The 19,403-nt window shown below is 56.5% G+C and overlaps 1 protein-coding gene across 5 annotated transcripts in view; it reads left to right on the forward strand.

The window, feature by feature from the left end:
- The first annotated feature begins 5,050 nt into the window (after positions 1-5,050).
- ZNF185 (zinc finger protein 185 with LIM domain) overlaps positions 5,051-19,403 on the forward strand; it is a 66,782-nt gene continuing 52,429 nt past the window's right edge. For 2 of the 5 annotated variants that reach the window (XM_043459390.1, XM_043459389.1), the window contains exons 1-5: positions 5,052-5,301; positions 17,030-17,108; positions 17,250-17,373; positions 17,588-17,653; positions 19,361-19,399. In XM_043459390.1, the coding sequence (XP_043315325.1) occupies positions 17,075-17,108; positions 17,250-17,373; positions 17,588-17,653; positions 19,361-19,399 (263 nt within the window). In that variant the 5' untranslated portion in view covers positions 5,052-5,301; positions 17,030-17,074. Of the gene's footprint in view, positions 5,302-15,513; positions 15,610-17,029; positions 17,109-17,249; positions 17,374-17,587; positions 17,654-19,360; positions 19,400-19,403 lie in introns of all 5 variants that reach the window. The other 3 variants (XM_043459388.1, XM_043459391.1, XM_043459386.1) reach the window with 3 other exon arrangements.

A 19,403-nucleotide genomic window follows, 5' to 3' on the forward strand; every position in this document is an offset into this window, starting at 1 on the left:
CAAGGGGGGAAGAAAGGGGCATGAGGGAGGGTACAATGCCAGGGAGCCTAAAGCCATGTGGCAAGTTCATAGTCTCCAAGTTCAAGCTGCTGTGATTCCCTTTCCTCCACGAGGAGGGGGTGGTCTGCCCAGATGGACAAGGAGGAGGCCTCTGAACTGTCCCCCTCCACCCCCAGTCTCTCAAAGGCTGCTCCCATTGAGGAAATCAAGGCAGCTAAGCACCCAGGGAGGTTTCTGGAAAAACTAAGGTGAGTCACAGTAACTTGGCTCTCCTGCATTTCCCCTTCCCAGGTGAGCACGGCCCCTGGTGAAGGAACAAATCAGCAACTCTCAGAGCTGGACAGACCTTCAGATTGCTGTGGCCTCAGCTCCTCCCACTAGCGGTTTAGCCAAGCCAGGCTTAGCAGGGCCCCTGAGCGAGAGCATCCTCCCTTGCTGGATGGATCCAGCTCTTCAGGAGTCACTTTTCCTGTGCATCCTGCATGCCCCGCTAGGTCTCCCAGCCCAGGGCCCCACTCAGGTGGAGGGAACCTTCCTGTTTCTTGAGCAGGTGGTAGCTCTCACACCTTTCCTCTTCTTGGCCTGTGATCACCACTCTCAGTGGGCATCAGGCCTGCCAGATAATCCAGGGGCCTGGGCTGCTTCTGGGGAAGCAGTGGGACCTCTGTGGGGTGGGGGGGAGCAGGGCTTGAGCCCTGGCTCAGGAGGACCAGGCAGCTCCCAGATCCCCCAGGCATGGCCCCTTGCTGAGAGCGGCTGAGCTCTGGGGACAAGGGGGCGCTGGGCAACCCGCCTACTGTCTCCTCCTCATGACTTCCCTTCCTCCTCCTCCCAGGAGCCTCCTTGCCGGCCAACTGTACTAAAACTCCGGAAAACCATGGCGGGGAGGTTTTCCAATTAGAACATTCTTTTTCCGATCTGTGGATGATTCTTAAAACAGCAAAAAGCCATTCTTCAGGGCATGTGGGGATTATCTGCCAGCGAGGCCTTGGCTCAGCTCGTGCACTCGTGCTCTGGAGGCCTGGCCCGGGGCTGCTTCACAGCCAGAGACAAAAGGCGGTCTGCGTTCCGGGCATCAGGTCACAGAGGCCAAGACAATGGCTGAGTGTTTCCTGGGCTTCTTCAAAGTAGTAGTTTTAAAAGGCAGAGGGGGAGTTCAGCCTGCAGGGGTGGGAGATGTGCACGTGGCCAAAGAGGCCTGCCTGTACAATCTCTCTGCTCCCAGAGGTGGGGGCACTGTCCACAGGGCAGGAACTGCATGGGCGTGGATTCCGCACCATGGACCTGAACTGGTCTGCCTTCCCCACCAGATCAGGAGCTACTTCAGGGTGTGATTGGTCTCTGGGTGGGTGTGGCAGTGTGGTAGGGAAAGGAGGTCCTAAAAGGGGCATTTGATGAGTAAGAATAAGTGTGTATGTCACACACTGGAGGGGCCCAGCCCCTAAGCCGGCAGTGCAGGTCGAGGGCAGCGCAGGGGCCTCACAGGCAACACCTGGCAGGCGGGGTCTTGCTCCCAGCCACATGGAGAGCTGGTTACAGACTCAGAGGCCGGCCCTGCAGGTTTGGGGATCCATAGGGGCCACTGTGGCTACAACCACACCTGAGGACCCCTGTTATAAGGGGACCCACCCTGCTTGGAGCCAGTGGAGTCACCCAACAAGTGGAAACTGGTTGAAGAGCTTAGGAGGATGAGGTGTCAGGGCAGGCCCTAGAAAGAGGGAGGGCAGGGGGGATTAGGGTGCAAACAGGAGCCCAGCCCTCCTCACATGTGAACCTAAGAACACCAACTGGATGGGGGTTCCATCCACAGCAACCGGAGCCCCAGCTTTAATCCTATTTCTGCCTCAGAATGCTGTGTGGTCCCTGTGGGCTACGGTCCATCCCTCTCTGGACCTGTTTCCCCATCTGCACCATGGCAGGGTTTGGATCCGGCATGGGTCTCCAGTCCCCTCCGGTGTGAGGACATTCTGCCTGGCGTGGTTTTGGTTGTTTTCAGGTTCAACCTCAGCCTGAAAACTGTCAGGCCTTACCCGTCGTCCCCCTCCCTAACCTGGGAAATCATGGTCTAGACTGTCTTGCCTGGGTTCTGTTCCCAGCCCTGGAGACCTGAATGGGGCCTTCCTGGAGCTGATGAGCCCTGCTGGCCACTTCCTTCCAGACTGCTGCCTGTCCCCCTGTCATCTGCTTGCTTCCCAAAGAACTCACCTCCATTCCCTGCTCCTGGTTCATGGCTCCCCTCAGCATAGGGGGTCACCACTTGCCCACTGCTGCTTTTTCCAGGCAGCCCAGCCTGGCTGCACCCTCCAGCCCATCAGAGTTAGAGGCAGCACTTTTACTCTCAGAGCAAAGCCTTGTTGTGGGGAGACTACTTGAGCTTGGGGGACTCCAGGAGGACTCTGCCAGAGCCTGGAGGGCTGGTCAGCCTTGCAGCTAGAGATGGTGGTCAAGGCACAAGAGGAGCTGAGAGTAGAAAGGGACAGGGCCAAGCTCAGGCCAGGCAGGGGTAGAGCCCAGTCTGGGGGAAACCAGCAGCCACCAGAGTCTTGGCCCTCCAGCTCTAATCTGAGGGGAAGTTCACGAAGGACCCAGTGTTCTGGCTAAGAATGGACGGCAGTTCACCAGCAAGAAGACATCTTGTGCAGGGCCCCGGTGGGACAAGAGCACTTGGTGCATCTGGGTCCACATGCCCGAGAGCAAGGAGTCAAAGAGGAAGCTGATGAAGTTGGCAAGGGCCTCAAGGCCTGGCTGAGGTGGCTGGGGGTGGCCCTGGCGGGGGTGGGGGGGCTCCGTTGGGGCAGTGAGCAGGTGGGCAGGGCAGGGCAAGGTAGGGCAAGGCAGTCACCTTTCGAGTCAAACTCGTTTGCAGGCAAGACCAGCTGCAGGGCCTGGCAGCCTGGCAGGGAGGGAGGAGTTAAGGAAAGGCCTATCCCTCTGGCTGGTGCTGTCATGGCGGGACTGACCCAGTGGGGGCTGAATCACCTGGTATGTGGGAAGAGCTGTGAGGCCCTGGGGCAACCCAGCCCCAGGCAGCCCTTGCTCACTGGCCATTGTTGGCTTTGGATACCACTCTCGCTTGTGCTCTCTGGAGTGAGCTTGCCATTTCCTACTGGTGGCCTTTGAGAGGGGGGCCACCCTCTTTCTCATCCTTATGTCTACTGCATCTCTGTGACCTCTACCTTCTACCTCTTTAAGTAAGGGGCTCTGGAAGGGTAAGGGGGCCCAGAGAAGGGGTGAGACATATCCAAGGACATATAGTGAGTATCATCTTTAGGAGCTAGGATGCCAAGTCAAATCCACAGTGACCAGCAACCTGAGATCAGGAGTGGGGAAGTGTTAGATGCTGGTCCCCAGACTGGAAGCAGAGAACGTTTGTTGGCAAGAGAGAGACACAGGTGAGCTGAAGTGACTTTATACTTTAGATGTAATCCCTAGTCCCACACCCCACACATATATTCACTCAGATATAGGGCTGCTTGCTTTCTACCTGATAAAGCCCGAGAAGAGCAAGGACAGCTTCCTGAGTGTCGATCACCTCCCAATCTTCCCCAACCCCCCATGTTGGTTTCCATGTCCCAGTGATGACTCAGACAGGGCCCTTCCCTCCCCAAGCTCACCATCTAGAACAATAAAAGGTGACAGCCACTATACTTGATTGATGCAGTCAGAGGGAACTGGGGGAGCACGGACAAGGAAGTGTTCTACTTGCCTGGGTGACCCGTGCAGTCAGGAGAGAATTTACAAACACTTGAGGAAAGTTTTGAACAATGACTAAGAGCTCACTAAGCAGACAAGGGGACAAAAGACATTCTAGGGAGTCTGTGCACCAGGAGTAAAAGCATCAAGGAGACAGGATGTATTCAGAAAGCAGAAGGAGGTGAGTGTGTCTGGAACATATTGAACCAAGGGAAGAGAGTGGCTGGGTCTGCAGCCAAATCCTTGAGCCCCTTAAAGTGGTTGCCTTTTATCTTGAGAGCGATGGGAAGCCATCAAAGGCTACAGGCAGCTTTGGAGCCATGTGCAAAGTCCTCAACTGACTTCTGTGTGGAGACTGGATGGGGAGGAAGGCAAGACCAGAGGCAGGGAAAGCAATGAGGAGGCTGGTCCCATAGTCCAGGCTTGGACTAGGGTGGCGGCAGTGGGCATGGAGAGAAATGGATGGATTGGAGGACCCTTGGGACCTAGATTCATCAGGGTTTGTTGAAGGAGAACCAGTAGCTCCATGGTTTGGATGCTCTCATCCTCATAGGCCATCTCCTGGCCAATTCTGTGTGGTCTCTTGGAAAGAGAAGCCCCACAGGTAAGGGTAGGGGCTTCATCTGACTCTCAGTCCATCCTAGCCCCTAGCCCAGTGCCTTCACTGTCACCAGTACTCAGCAAGCATAACAATGACACAAGTACTCAAAAACCAGGAATGAATGAATGACACTCATGAAACCGCACTGGACCTCGGGATCTGGCTGTGTCACCCCACTGAGTTTGCGGGGGTGCCCTGGCTAGGCGGACAGGGTGTTGGCTGCAGTGCCTTTGGAACCCCAAGTTTCCCAGGAGGATTTCCCAGCGTGAGAACTCAGGCGCCGCCGGGTAGTAGGCTCTCTGCCTTTCTTCTCCTTCCCAGCCTCCGGGACTTCCTGCATGATCTGAGCCGACAGCCCCCAGTCCCCCCGCCCCGCGACCCCCGTCTGGTATCTCCATCTGTAAAATGGATCTAGGAACAGTAGCTCTCCACAAAATGAACCTGCAGCATCTGCGCAAGTCATCACCCCGAACCGGGGCCAGATCGGGCCGGGCGCGGGCTGGGGCGCAACTGGGCAGCCCGGGCCCTTCACGTGGCGGCGGCCTCCCAGCCCAGGGCCGCGAGCCCGGAGGAATTTGCCTGGAAGTTTTCCACAGCGGCCGAGCCTTCGGGAGTTCGCTCTGGGCTCGGTGCGGGGAGCCCCGGCTTTGATTTCTCCAGCGGTCCCGGGGGCGGGGCCGGGAAGCTGCCGGCGGGCCGAGGACCCTGGCGGGGGAATGTCCGGAATGTGCCAGGCGCATCTACCTACCCCAGGAGAGGGCAGAGGAAGGGGGCCGGCCGAGAGGAGGGGCCAGGGGCGAGGCTCCGGGCGCAGGAGAAAACCTGTTTGTTCTCCTGCGGGCGGAGCCCAGTCCGTGCCTCCTCGCCGGCCCGCGCGCTCCCCACCGCGCCCCGCGTCCCGCGTCCGCTCCCCAGCCCGGCCCGGCCGGCGCTGCCCACCGGAGGGAGCCCGCGCCCCGCGCCCACCGGACCCTACGCCCGTCCCGCGAGCCGGGCACCTGTGCCAGGTAGGGCTGTCGAGTCGCCGTCCGCCTTCGGCGCGGCTGGCAGAGTCCGCGGTGGAGGGGAACTCGGGCAGAGCCCAGCCGGATGACAGTGACGACTCGGGGCCTCAGTTTCCCCACCCATAATCTTCACTCTCTCTAAGTGCTTCTGCCGGCTGAGGGACGATACTTAGTTTTCTGAATTCGCTGTGAGTGAAGAGACTAAGAAAAGAGGCACTTAAGGCTGGCCCGGCCCACCCTCTTTCTGCTAGAGGGGGTGTGATTGTTAGTAAATGGCCTGGGGCCAGGGTGCTCTAAGAGTTGATTGCAGGCCGCGGGAATAAGGGAATCTGAGATCAGCTAGTTCTCCCTGTGTCCATTTTGTAGATGAGAAAACCAAGACCCAGAGTCTGGTTCACCCTGGCGCCCAGACCAGGAGGCTCACCAGTTACTTGTGATGAGCGTGTGCTGGGCACCAGGCAGTCTCCTGAAGGGCCACTGGGAAGATAGCTGCTCAGACAGAAGGCGCCGAATCAAGCTCTGCTGGGTGTTATCAACAGGATCTGCCATGAGCAGGCTCTGTGGCTGGATTGTTTCGGGGGCAGGGGAGCCAAGAGCCTTGTCCTCTTTGGAAAGGCACAGTGATACCTCTGCCTTGGAAAGAGACTAAAAGCTCAACTCCTCTGCCTACTTTGCTACTTCTGAGCAGGGGGTGTCCAAGAGGGTAAGACACCTGGTTGCCTCCCACCCGGGGCTGCTGGGGGCTCACATGAGGTCGGTGGTGAGTGTGCCAGGGCTTTGCAATAGGAATTGTGCTCACACTGAGCCATTTGCACTTGGTCTTCAGACTGTGGAAGGCCACACAGCCACATCTCAGGACCACTCAGCAAACCCTGAGAGAGAGCCCCTTACAACCCATCCAGAGGTGGTCCAGACCCCTGGCACCTGGACCCAGTCCTGCCTGGGCCTCATGGCCTTGTGAACTAATGATCGTGTTACCTGGCTGGGAACAGAAAACAGGGCCCCATGGGCCAACAGGCCTGGACAGTTGGGAGGAGCTCTACGTTCCCACTCATCATTACCAGCTCACTTAGAGCTGTGGTGGAAGGTGGAGGTGGAGTAGTACCCTACCTTCCCAGGGTCTCCACTGCCTCATCTGAAAAATCAGGGGCAACTCAGAGACCAGCTCAGAGGCCCTGCTTATTGCTTTAAAGCAAGGGGCCAGGGCATAGATGCACAGACCAGGAGCCAGCTTGCAGGTTGGCCCTGGTACTTGTGCTGTTCACCTCATCACCCCTGGACCACCCCAGGATGGGAAGGAGCAGAACCATCTCACCTGCCCTACCCCCACTGTCCATCAGTTCCCAGACCTAGCCCTTGTGCCTTCAGAAGCCAGGACCTCGCTGGGGCCTCTGTACTCAACTGTGGGGAGCTGATGTGAGGCGCCCAGCACAGGGCCAGGCACATAGCAAGTGCTCAGATCTGTTCTTTTGTACCCTCTGGACACACACAACTCAGTGACAGAGGTGGACCACGACCACACTGAGGGCTGCCTCCCTGAATAGCATTAGCACAAGGGGCTGTGGCAGCCTGGGATGGGGGAGCAGGCCTGGCTGGGAGGATCAGAAAATACTTCCTGGAGGAGGAGGACTTGGAAGCAGCAGAAGGAGCTCAGGAACTGCCCGGCCAAGGCCCACGCATTCTTCTCTGAAATTGTCCACCTCCCTTCCTTCTCAATTCTAGCCGGATTCCAGACGGAGTGCCCCAACCTGAGGGCACTGATCCCAGGAGCAGCCAGTGCTTCACCTCGGCCTCCAGCCTGCCTTGTGCTTCTGCTTAGCACCCCTGTGGCCTAAGATTCAGCGGGACAGAGAGTCTGGGCCCCCAGCAGCAGGCCAGGGACCTGCCCATGGTAGGCATCGGCACCTGGTCCCCGAACTGCCCTCAGCTGATGCCAAGAAAAATTTCAAATCTGGCCCAATGAACTCTGGAAGCTGGAAGCCTGCTGTCTCCCTTCCCCACTCAGCCTCCATGGCTGACTGATCCCTTTGGACTGGATCTTGCTTCAGGCCACAGCTCATAAGGTGCCAGCTCATGCGTAATACCCGCTTGCTTTCTGCTTGCTGAATGAGGCTGCCTCAACTGCCAGCCCCTGCTCCTGGCATCAGACAGGAGTGTGGTTGAGGGAGAGAAGAGCTGCTTTCCATGGCTCCAGAGTCCTGAGCAGCAATCCATATGGCACCCCAGGTCTTTGGGTCCCGAAGTTTGGGATCCATCAGGGGTTCTGCATTCCTTACTGCTGCACTTGCAGAGAGCTGACCGATGCCAGGACAAGGGCAGCCACCCAGAGACCTGTGTGCCTGAAAGTGACCCTCAGAAGAGGTTAACTGGTGGTCATAGCGTGTGTGATGGGACATGCAGGCACCTTTACAGTCGAGTGGTAGGAAAGTGGCTGGGAGACCAGACAGGGTTAAGACCCCAACTTGGCCACAGTCTAGTTGTGCAAACCTGAGCACATCCTGAAAGCTCTGGAGGCCCCGTGTCACCTGTCCAGAAGGGAGGCTGAAGCCAGGAGTGCTGTGCTTTCAGGGCTGTCAGTGGATCCAGGGTCACCATATCCTCCTCCAGGAGCCATGGTCACCAGGAGTGAGGTTGAGGCCAGGTTGGAAGGGATATGGCCTCCCTACCCGAAGAGAAACTATTTTAAAATCCCTGCTAGTCTGTGCGAATGATGGACGTATTGTGTCTACTCACAGTTAAGTGATTTGCCACAGTACACTTCATTCTTGGTCATTTCTGGATGCCTACTAACTAGCATTTGATTTGCTTTCTTTGACAATTTTCACTCTTGAGTTTTTAACTTTTATCTTGGAGTAATCAAAAGCTCACAGAAAAGTGATAAGAATGGTACCAAAACCCCCCATATCTGGATCCCCCACTGTGAACATTTCTGGTCATTTTCTTCAGGAAGGGGAAGCTGATGTGGGAGCACTTGTGTGACTGTCACCTTCCAGGGGCCATAGCAGGGTCAGGAGGTGGGACTGGCTGGATAATGAAAGGACCAGTGGCCCAGGGGGTGTCATTCTCAAACTCCATAAGGAATTAGGGGAGCCGGAACCTGCAAGTTAAGCACACGTCCCGGGAGACCTAGATGCCAGAGGGACCTAGAGGCCACTGTCAGAAACACTCCCTAGGCTTTTCCTGTGGGGAGGATGCTCACAAACCACTGCAAGAGGTGGTGGCAGCCAAGGTGGCTCTGTGGCTCTGTGGCCACAGCCTGGGTCTAAGAGGAGGCCTGGCTTCTGGGAGCAATGGTGGGTAGGCCCCCCACCGCTGCTGCTTGTTGGCCCTGGCAGTCCCTGGCTGCATCGTGGGCACACCGTGGGTGCTCTGTGTGGCCCCTTGCTCTGGTCCCCAGGATTGTTGGCTCAGCACACGGCTTTCTGATGACTCGGTCAGTTTCCCACTGAGCAGGCCCGAGGATTCCTACCACCAGAATGGGTATCCTGGGTACAAATGCTCACATCAGGCAGCGCCTGGTTTAAGACTGAAACAAAACAAAATGCAAAACCAGGACTTGCCTCATTACTTCTGCCCAGCGAGCTCCTACTCATTCTTTCATTTTTTTTTTTCAGAAAGACCCGAGCCAAAGGCACCTTCTTGGGAAATGCAGTGCTGCTCTAGGCCCCTGTCTGTCTGTCTGCCCAGCACCGGGTTGGGCTTCAACTTTCTGAAAAGCCTTATGGGACAGATGAAAATGTGGCCATAAATGAAAATGTGGGAAGTCAGGATCTGCAGTGCACAAGAGTGAGGAAGGAGGGGGCTGGGAAGGCAGATGACAGCCTCACTCATGATCTCCCATGACCAGGGGCAAGTGGAGAGGACTTCCCTGTCACTGGACCTGCTCTAGCAGAGGCTGAATGGGTGGCAGGAGTAACAGTGAAGGGGTGTTCCTGGGGTGGAGAGAGTTGGTTGGGGTGGAAGTGGGCTCTGATGACCCCTGGGTCCCTTTCAACCCCCTTGACTGTCTGTGGGCCCCACTGGAATGAACTGAAGACCACCTTGGTTCCAGGCTGCAGAGATACCTGGAGTGTGTGCTGGGAGGATCAGCAGGGGAGGTGGCCACACTGGGAATAGCTCTTGTCAGTGGCTCTGGCAAAGGGTCCCCGGCATGTTGACTCTGCCCAGCCCCCTGGCCTCCACAGAGACATCTCAGAGGGTCCTGCCCAGAGTCCCTTGTGGCCAAGCCACCTCTGCAATAGTCCAGTTTCCCAAAGCAGCTGCTTATATCCAGCCTGCTGAGAGCTAGAAAAGGGGCACAGAAGTGACGGGTGGCCAGGTGGCTATGTCCTACTGGGGCTTGAACTCCTTACCTCCTGGAGGGAGCTGGCCAGCCTCAGACATCTGCCTCCCCGAGCTCTTCTGGTGCTGACGCCAAGAAGTCTAGATTCTGGGATGTTGAGGGGTGGGATGAGGGGAGGTAAAATTCCAGACTTGAATGCAGAAGTCATTTACCTGTAAAGCACATTTACAAATATTCCCCCCAGTCCATGCATTTTTTTTCCATATTACATTTTCCCCCTCTGCAACCCAAGTCTCCTCCAGCTCTTTTTTCCACGTGGTGTGCCTCCTTCCTGCCACCCCTTGGCTTCCAGGCCTGAGGCCTAGGATGGGAGCAAGGCGCTCCACTCTGCTGCTTGCACAGGGCAAAGGGGCTGGCCAGGGTTCCTGGGAGCTGTGTGCTGCTTAGCTGACTGAGGGGCTTGGACATGACCCAGCTGCTCAGCCATCAATCTGGAAGGCCTCTGAGGGGCCCCTTCCTCCTGAACCGCTGCCGAGAATCTCTGGATCCCAGGGACCCCTGGAGGAAAACAACCTCTCTGCTGACTGTCCTCTCGCCAGCTGCTGGAACCGGGAATCAGGATGTCCTCGTTCCTGAGAGCTGGTCTCGGGAGACTGTCTCACAAAATGGGATGTTTGATCGTTCCAGCCCTTTTGGCCTGGGGAATCAGGTCAGCTGACCCAGTGGCAGCTTAAATTGACTGGGGTCCAAACTTCGATACTCGGCCAAGCTTGTGCATTGAGAAAAGGACCGGATGAGGATAACCAAACAGGGATCCCCAGCCCCCTTCCTGCTCCCTGCCACGTCCTGCCTGGGGCCTCAGCGTTGTTTGTCTGGGTGCAGGTCCTCGCTAGGGTGCCAGGCCTTTGACCTCCAGGGATGCTGCCAAGGAAGGACAGGAGGCTATGGCCCTGGTTATGAGCTGCACTGAAGCCAGTGCCGCCCCCTCATGGCCAGGTGCAGGGGTCTGGGAGTGCTTTGAGACCCAGGCTTTATCCTCAGCCAGACAGGATAAGTGATGGGTCCAGTGACTTTTTCTGACACCACGGGACTTGGACTCTGTGTCTCTTGCTCCTTCCTTTGCACGTGAGTTGGAAGAGATAGCAGGTGTGCCTCTCTTGTGAAGTGACAGATAGTGGGCCCAGACGGTTTATCTCCAAACAAGCAGTGTCCCCACCATCCTGTAAGCTTCTGTTTCTACTGCCCCTCCCTTCAGGCTCAGGGCTGCCAGGCCGCCTGCAGAGGGAAGCTCTCTAAGGAAGCCCCTTGTCTAGAGGCAGAGCTCTCCAGCAGGTGGGCTTTGACTACCTCGTTGTCATCCGTCCCCTGGGACACATCATTACCCTGAAGGATCTTGAGAGGGGTCTCTCACAGGCATTCACACACAAGGGTGAGCCCTCATCTTGAAGCTCAGAGGCATTTGCTTGAAACACAGCCAAAGAGGACCCAGCTATCTCTTCTGGGAGGTGGCTATAAGGCACAGGGACTTTTCTTTGAGCCTGTTCCCTGATGCTGGGACCCCTGGAGGCTCTTATTCATGGAGGACAGGGGTACCAGCCCCACCCCTGGGCCCAGATCCCCCATCAGCAGGGCCAGTCTTCTGGTGTGTTGAGCTGTTGCACAGCTGTGAGGGTCATGCACAGGTGTCCTCCCCACCTCCCTATCTCCCCTTCTCACTGAGGGTGGCAGCCCCCAGGTTGAATTCAGCCAGGAGGTAGGCATGGAGGGACTCTGGCCAGGGGAGCTGACTGGATCCTCAAGCAGTTTGTCATAAGAGGGTTAGAGGGGACAGGTGTGACAGCCGGGGTTCTCCTTGCAGGTTTTGTTTCTCCATGGTTTAGTCACGACACCTTCATCCGATGGTGGGGGAGCCAGAGCCACATAAAAATGCTCACAGACAGAGCTTTTCTAAAACATTGCCTCAAGTTGGCCCAGCAACCAGCCCTTGCACTGGGTGGCCCAAGGCCTCATTGACTTCATCCAGATGTCCCTGTCACATCTGTTTTCAGTCACTGGGCTTGGCTGCATGGGTCACGGTCAGTTATGCCCTATTGCCCTGTCCTACTGCTTCTTCACTCTTGATTTCTGAGCCATGCCTAAAGTGTCTGCCCGGAGCTGAGCCGAGGACTCTGGTGCCAAGAGACTGCACTGTGTCTGATCCCTGCCAGCCAGAGATGGGGCCCTGCAGAAGGTCCATACACATGCGGAAATACAGCTGGACCTCCTGTCAGCTCCCTGGCTGCAGTGTCCCAACTCCTCTCTGGGAGGAAGGCCTGCCCCTCGCTCCCCTGCCAGTAGTGCACCCACTCATGCTTGTTCACGGTGGCCAGAGTCCAGCACATACACATGAAGACAAGCCCCGACTCCTGTGCCCTCTGGCTGCAGCTCCTGAAAGGCAAGGCTGAAGGTGTTTTGTTCCTCTTCCCTCCCATTTCACCTGGGGGGTCCCTGCCTGGTACCCAGCACCTGCCACCTAGGGTGGGAGAAGGACGGTCACTCAGCCTGCTGTCGACTTTAGCATGAGCCCCGCCGCCTTGCCCCCACCATGGTGTTCTTCCCATTGTCTGGAAGAACGCAGCCCATCCCAGATGAGCCAGGGAGCACCAAGGAAGAGTGTGGGGGCAGCAACAGCACAGAGGGACCCCAGGGGGACATGAGGGCTCCTGTGAGAGGCGCCGCCTGGGCTGAAGCTCAAGGCCTTTTGTCAAAGGTGGAGACACAGAAGCCTGCTTGGGAGAGTGGGTGGGCATGACATGGGGAGTCAGGCATGAAAGTCCAGAAAACTTTCTCCCAGTTAGTTTTCTCATCTTGGAGGCAGAGCATGTGCCTGTGAGGTGACAGGATGACCCCTCCTCCTGCTGTTTCTCAATCTCTGTCTCCTCATACATCAGCCAAGCACTGGTGTCCTTGTCTGCCAGCTCTCCCAGGTCCTTCCCTGCCACTAGTCTGCCTCCACAAGCTCCTCTGCCTCAGCTCTGACCCCTCTCGCTGATGGCCTCAGATGCCTCCAGGCTCACTGTGGCTGGGACCACAGGCTCCACACACCCCCCTCATTGGCTCTTCACTTTTCTCTATCCAGTCAAGGCCAGAAGCTCTTTTCCTGGGAGGTTGTGGGGCGGCCTTGTGAGGCCGCAGCAGCTGGGAGGAAGGTGCGGGGCAGCTACCTGCATCAGAGAGAGCCTGTCCTGACTCTCTCAGCCAGCCCTGCCAGGGACACTGCCCTGGCCTGCCCCAAGAGACAAGTGCAGGCAAATGGAAGAGGGAGGGAGAAGGGAGTAAAGGGCACAGAGGGTGGCCTGACTTGCTCAGGAGGACTTGCACTTGGTCCTGAGCTGCCCTGGGACAAGTCTGGATGTAGGGCCTTGGTTGGATTTAGCAAGGGAAAGGGTCCTGCCTAGTGGAGTTGAGAGAGAGGATGAAAGGTGGTAGGGAAGCCACCCATTCCTTTGGTGGTCCAAAACAGGCCCTTGGGCAGGGTGATGTGACACTTCCTAAGAAATGAGAAGCCATCTCCCTATCAAGGTAGATTCAGGGCTGTCGTCCTGAAAAGGTGCACAGTGAGGACACCCACCAGCATCCAGATACCAAGCCATGGCATGGACAGAGCTAGCACCAAATTACAGGGAGGGGCACATCGTCTGGCTTTGGGGTGTCCTGTCACAGGTTTGGTGGCTCAACACCACTTTACAGATGAGGCTCAGAGAGTGGGACTCATGGGCCAGGAGAGCCTAGAAGAGTTTGGAAGAAGCCCAAGTTCCCAGAGAAGGAGGAAGACTGGAAGACCTGATCAGGCGGGAATTCTGCCTTTTGAAGGTGGCTGGAGGTGGAGCCTTTGGGTGATGTGGCATCCATCTTGTCTTGTTCTCCACCTTCTGCATGGGCTAAGTGGGGAGGTGCATAGGTCTGCAGTTAGAACAGATTCTCTCTTCCCATGTCTTCTTGAATTCAAGTGCAAGCCCTGGCCATGAGAGATCTTGGCGTGTTGGACATGGAAAGGGTAGAGGCTGGGGCTGCAGGGCGTTGGCTGCCCACCTCGGAGAGGATGCTGGGGTCTGGGGCTTGGAGTCAGTCATGAGGCTAAGAGGCTGGGCAGGCACTGTGTGCATGGCGGATTCAAGTTCAAGGCCTCTTCTGTGCAGCCAGAACCATACTGGTGCCTGGCCACCTGCACCCCAGGCTCCGTGATGTTGTACCTGGGGTCAGCAGGGCTACTGTGCAGCCACAGCTGGGTGCTTAGGTTCTAGCTGGATCCAACACCCTGTGAAAGTGTTGGAAGTGTTGGAAGCTGGCCTCCCCCAGCTGAGTTTGCTCATAGTGAAGCAGGAAGATGGCATGCTTACTGCGGGTGGGTTGCCCTGGTGTCAGAGCCTGCGTCTGTGTGCTCTTTCGTCCTACTGTGTCCTTGTGGTTTTGAGCTTCTAGGCGTGTGTCTCTTGCCATGTGCATGTCTGACTCGACTGAGAACTCAACCCACAATGAAGACAGGGGCAGCATTGCAGGATGGAAGATGGAAGGTGATCATACACAGAGGAGTAAAATGTTTTTGTATACATCCTTTAGATGTTTCTTTTCCTGTGCATTTTTATGTAAATATAGTTTAAGGAAATGAACATATCCTACAGATATTGTTTTAAAAGCTGCCTTTCACTTAATAATATATAGAAACCAGTATACATGAAAGTTTGTTAAATATTGCATATATCAATATCATTTGTAATGGCTGCCTACTATTTGCTTGAGCAGTAGATCATATGTTTAAAGACAACTACTGGGAATTTATATTATTGCCAAATTTTCACCATCATGTTCAACACTGAGATGACATCCTCTTGTATACTGAGTTCTACTTATGCGCTTGTCTCCTTAGGAAAAGTTACTATGAAGGGAACGGCTGGATCAATGGCCTTGCTCTCTCTGAGGCTCTCAGTACACAAGGAGACTTGTCCTCCAAAATGATGCCCCGACTGACCCACCAGCCAAACCTGTTTGAGAGCCTTCCAGGAAAGAGCCCTCTTCAGTAGTCCATACCCCATCCTGCAAAGCTGCCCCTGTCTGCAGTGTGGGTTGAGTTCTGAGATGGGTCAGACTAAGGGAGGGGATGGTAGGTCTGAGAGAAGAACTGGGTCAGAAGACTGGTGTTGATATTGTGTAAGTCAGGAGCATGGCCCCCACCAACCTCTAGTCCAGTGGCATAAATGGGGGCAGGAGGCAGGGGGTGGCAGGAGGGGACAGACCTGGCAGGGCCAGCTTCCAGGGATGCTGAGGTGTATGGTCCACTTGGAGCACAGTGTTGACATTGAAGTGTGAAGAGTGACTGGGTCAGGGGAGTTTTCCCCCAGGCATAGAGACGGTAGGGAGCCAGCAGAAGCTGAGTGAGAAGCGAGGGCTGATGTGAGCCAAGAAGAATCAGGGGGCAGTGAGTGCTGCCAGAAGGAAGCACAGATGGCAGCTGGCCTGTGAACTGTAGGTGTGAGGGGGGTGGTAAAGGGGAGGGAGAAGCTAACTGACTGGGACACGGATTCAGACCTCAGGTGTGCATCCATCTGGCTGGGACTCCTCACCTAAAGTCTCCATGTCATAAAGAGCTGCCATCTTCAGTCCCATGAGAAGATTTTTCTTCCTGACTCAAATTTATAGTCCCATCAAAAAAGACTTTTGACTTCTGAGACGAAACATCCGTCATGGTCTTTGCCTGATGAGGTAGGACAGCAAACTGTGAAGATGGAGTCTGGAGCAGGACACACCCAGCTCCACTCCCTTGTCGTAGGCTCTTGTGAGTGCCCCGCCACTTGGCCTGGGAGTCCCCTGTGGCCCCTCTGCCTGTATCATTGGGCATGTGCCTGCACCTGCCCTGATTTCGGAAGTAAGTGGCTTGTTTGGTTCTGATTTGACAGAAAACTTCTAGGCAGCGTGACCAAGAGGCTTGTCAAGGGGAAACTGATGAGTTTCCAACCAAGTAGTGGGAGGTCCTGAGCTGAGGCCCAGAAGAGGTAAGGGCCCACCCCCCACAAGGCCTGTCAGTCAGTCACCAGCCTGAGACCAAAATCTCAGGCTGCTCAGTGGGCTGCTCCAGGGGCTGCTGGGATGGGCCAGTGGGCAGTGTGGTCCTAGGATCACCTCCAGAGTGAGCTATGACGTGGCAGCCTTAGTGCAGGGCTAGGCGCGCGGGGCTCCCACTCACAGTGATGAGGTGCCGTTCCTGGCACGCGGCGTGCTCAGGCCTCCTTGGCTGCTCAGTCAGTGCAGTTTATGGGAAAGCCAGGCCTTGCTGACGTGGCAAATTTGGTTTGCTCTTGGCGCCCTGCCCTGCTCTGCCCATTTTAGTGTGCCCCTGACCTCCGTGAAAACATGTCCTGGACTTGCCAGCTAGCAGCATGGCCCAACTACTCAGGCCCTGGCCCTGCAGGGGCCCAGAGGATGGCGGGCCTCTAAAAGGGAGACCCTTGTGCTTAGGACTGTGCGGGTAGAGCCAGGGGCCCTGCTTCCTGGCATGGCCACTCACTGAAGCCTCCTGCCCCTCTCCTGAGGCCCAAGGGACAGGCTGTGGTGGGTCAGTGCTTTGACTAAAGCCATCTTTGGTCAGTTCCATTCTGGAGAGCTGGCTTCCCCTCTCCAGCCCCTCCTGGACCTGGGAGGCCTCAGAGACCACCATGGCCTAGCCCTCACAGGCCACAGAAGGGCAGCACTTGCCTCAGGGGCAGAGAGGCAACAATGAGGCTAGAAGACCAAGTGAGGAAGAGAAATCAGAACACAGGACACCTCATCTGGTGCCCAAGGGCTTGCCCACTGGACACAGATCCTACCCTTGAGCCACACAGGGCTGACACCTCCAGGCTGAGAGTCGCTATGATCACTGTGCTAGGTTGTGCTGGGAAGTTTCAAGAATATTGGTGTCTTCTGTCCTCACAGCAGTCCTGAAGGGTGGACTTTTTTTTTTAATTCCCATTTTATAAATGAGGACACTGAGGTAAGTCAGAGGGAGAGGTTAGATGACCCATTCAAGGTCTGTCAGATGGCCACTAAGGAGTGAGAGAGACAGCCCAACCCCAAAGTGACTGTCCCCCAGCCTCTATCCTTCCCCCATCCCTCCTCCTGGATCCACTAGTGTCAACCACTGCTGCCAACACTCACCAGGCATGAGTCTGGCCATCAGAGTTCTCTAAGAGAGTTGGTGGCCTGTCTGTCTCAGCCATCTCCCCAACAGACAGGCCATGCGTTCCCCCAAGGTGAGTGGCCCTGGGCAGATGCAGGATGTGCTACCCAGAGGGGCCCTTCGGCCAGACTTCACCAGCTCTGGCTTCCCCATGCGCAGAGGGCAGTCTCTAAGGTCTCAGTGTGCCAAGGACCTTATGGTGATGAGCCATTATAAATACAAGAAGTGACAGACCATGTGCTTGCCTTTGCCCTCAGGAGCCCTGTTGAATCTACTGAGAAGGGACGTTCAGAGTGAACACCATGAGTATCTCAGCTCTTGGAGGAAGCAGCAAAGGTGAGGTCTGGGCGCCTCCTGGGCCTGGACTTGGCCACAGGGCAGCAGAGTGAGAGCAGTGTATGGGGAGGGCTGCAAGCAGGCCTCGGGGTCCTGGGGTGGGGCGCCCCTGCTGAGGCCGCCTGGCCTTGCCACCGCCAGGGAAGCCTCTCTCAGCAGGCCAGGAGGAGCGCAATACTGTCCTCAAGCAGATGAAGGTCCGCACCACGCTGAAGGGGGACAAGAGCTGGATCACCAAACAGGATGAATCGGAGGGCTGCACCCTGTAAGTCTGGGTGGCTGGGAGGGCCGGCGGCAACAGGTTGGGTATGGGATGGCACTCCATGGGTTACACTAAACCAGTCCCAGGGTGGGAAAGGCCCGGTGCCAGAGTGTGCAACGTGGATGCGGGCCGGGGAAGGAGAAGGTGCGATGGGAATGGTTGGCCAAGTTCCTGAGATACATGTAGCAGTCCCCTTTTGTGTTCCCTCTTTGCCCAGTGAGCTGCCCTCCGGCCGGACTCGTACCACCTCGCTTTCATCAGTTGGGGAGGTCCCGAAGGCCAGGTGAGAGGTGCTGCCCAGATGGCAGGTGGGTGGGCCCACACTGCAGTCCTCGGGGGACAGGGAGGCCTTTGAACTCCACTGGAAGGACTGCTTTTACACTTCCTGGGAAAAGGAGCACAGTGACTGGATGCAGGTCCCCTGGGGCCAGCTGCCTCTCCAGCTACACCTCCGTGACTTCAGCTGAGAACTGAGACCAAAATTGTCACTGAACACTCCCAAAGGGGTGCAGACAATGTCTCTGAGATCCTCTGGGGCCTTCAAGAGTCACACATGACTCCCCTGCATAAGTGCCAGGGCAGACTCAAACACTTGCTCCAACTCTCTCCAAGTTCAATATGACATGTTTTGACAGCTGGCTCTCCTCTCTATTTCAAGGAATTTTGCATAGAGGTGTCCAGGGCGGTTCTGAAGTGTCAGCACATCCTGCCCAGATCAGGGGGAACTACTCCTAAGAAGTAGGGGGTTAGCGTTAGGGGATAGGGAATTGGTTGGGGGGGGGGTGCTAAATTCAGCCTTGATCCTTGTTCCAAAGAGCCAGCAGTTGGCAGTTGAAGGCAGTGGCCACAGCTGGAAGGGTAGGGTCCAAGTTCAGTGCTAGCCCAATGGGCTGCCTCTGGTCACAGTGGCCTTGCCCGGAATCCCTCAGTGACTCAGCACCTGTCACCTACCAGGTCCTGTACTGGGCACAGAGGACACAACCCTTTCCTCAGGGAACTGACATCCTAGCAGGGTAAAGGGGCCTGACCCAAGTAGAGAGATGAGCTTAAAAGATAGAATTGCCGATTGTGATAGCAGTCGGCAGTTGGCAAAGGCCTGAGCACAGTTCAAAGATAATCTACTCATTGTGGGGTATGTTTACTTTGGGGGTGCAGTTCTCAGCCTGGGCTTTGGTTTGGAAAACACATGGGATAAGTGACATTTTTGCTTTGCTCCCAGCCCAAGTGAGTTGTGGGGATGGAGGGCAGTGCCCCTGCCACCTGCCCGTGTGGGTCCCTTTAAGACCATCCCATGCTACTCTAGCCTAATCTTCCCTGCCCACATCCCTCACTCTCTGAGCACTCCCTGCCCCCCCAGGCGGGGAGTGAAGGCATCCCACCGGCTGGAGGAGGGAGGCTAGAGCAGAGTGGGAGGTAAAGGATAGCTGGCCTTCGCTGGCTCCTGCCTGGGCTCCACCCCTTGGACCCTCATGTGTCTTCCTGGAGAGGACTGGGCAGAGTGGGGCATCAGATCAGGTTAGGGGTTCTACCTGACATGGCTTCAGCCCCCAGCCTCTGACCACAGAGCCTCAAGCCTGAGCTGGGTCAGCTCTGAGGATAGAGGTAGGGAGTGTTGTCATCCATCCTAGAAGAACACCTGCTCAGGGGAGCACCGGGGCCTGGCAGAACAGGGAGAAACCTGACTTTGGATGGGATACCTCTGTGTTCATGCCCAGCCATGGAACATACCTTCCTGGGCATCAGCTGTGAGCCAGGGCCCAGAAGAATCAGCCTTTCCTGGGGAGCATGAGGGAGACAGGTAGACCAGGACAGGCACCCTGGCTAGGGGTGCAGATGTGGCTGGCTGTCTTGAGAAGCAACCGGTGCCTCTTGCTCCCCTTGTTCTGACCACACTGGGACACTCACCAGCCCACCCCCTTTACTGTCATCGGGCAGCCTTGGCCCACTCGTGAGGCTTCAGTTCACATCCTACCTTCTTTTCCCTCGGCAGGCCCCTGAGCACGAGGGCTCCCACGGGCTATATCATCCGGTAG

This window comes from Cervus canadensis, chromosome X (assembly GCF_019320065.1).
Source record: "Cervus canadensis isolate Bull #8, Minnesota chromosome X, ASM1932006v1, whole genome shotgun sequence".
Lineage (NCBI taxonomy): Eukaryota > Metazoa > Chordata > Mammalia > Artiodactyla > Cervidae > Cervus > Cervus canadensis.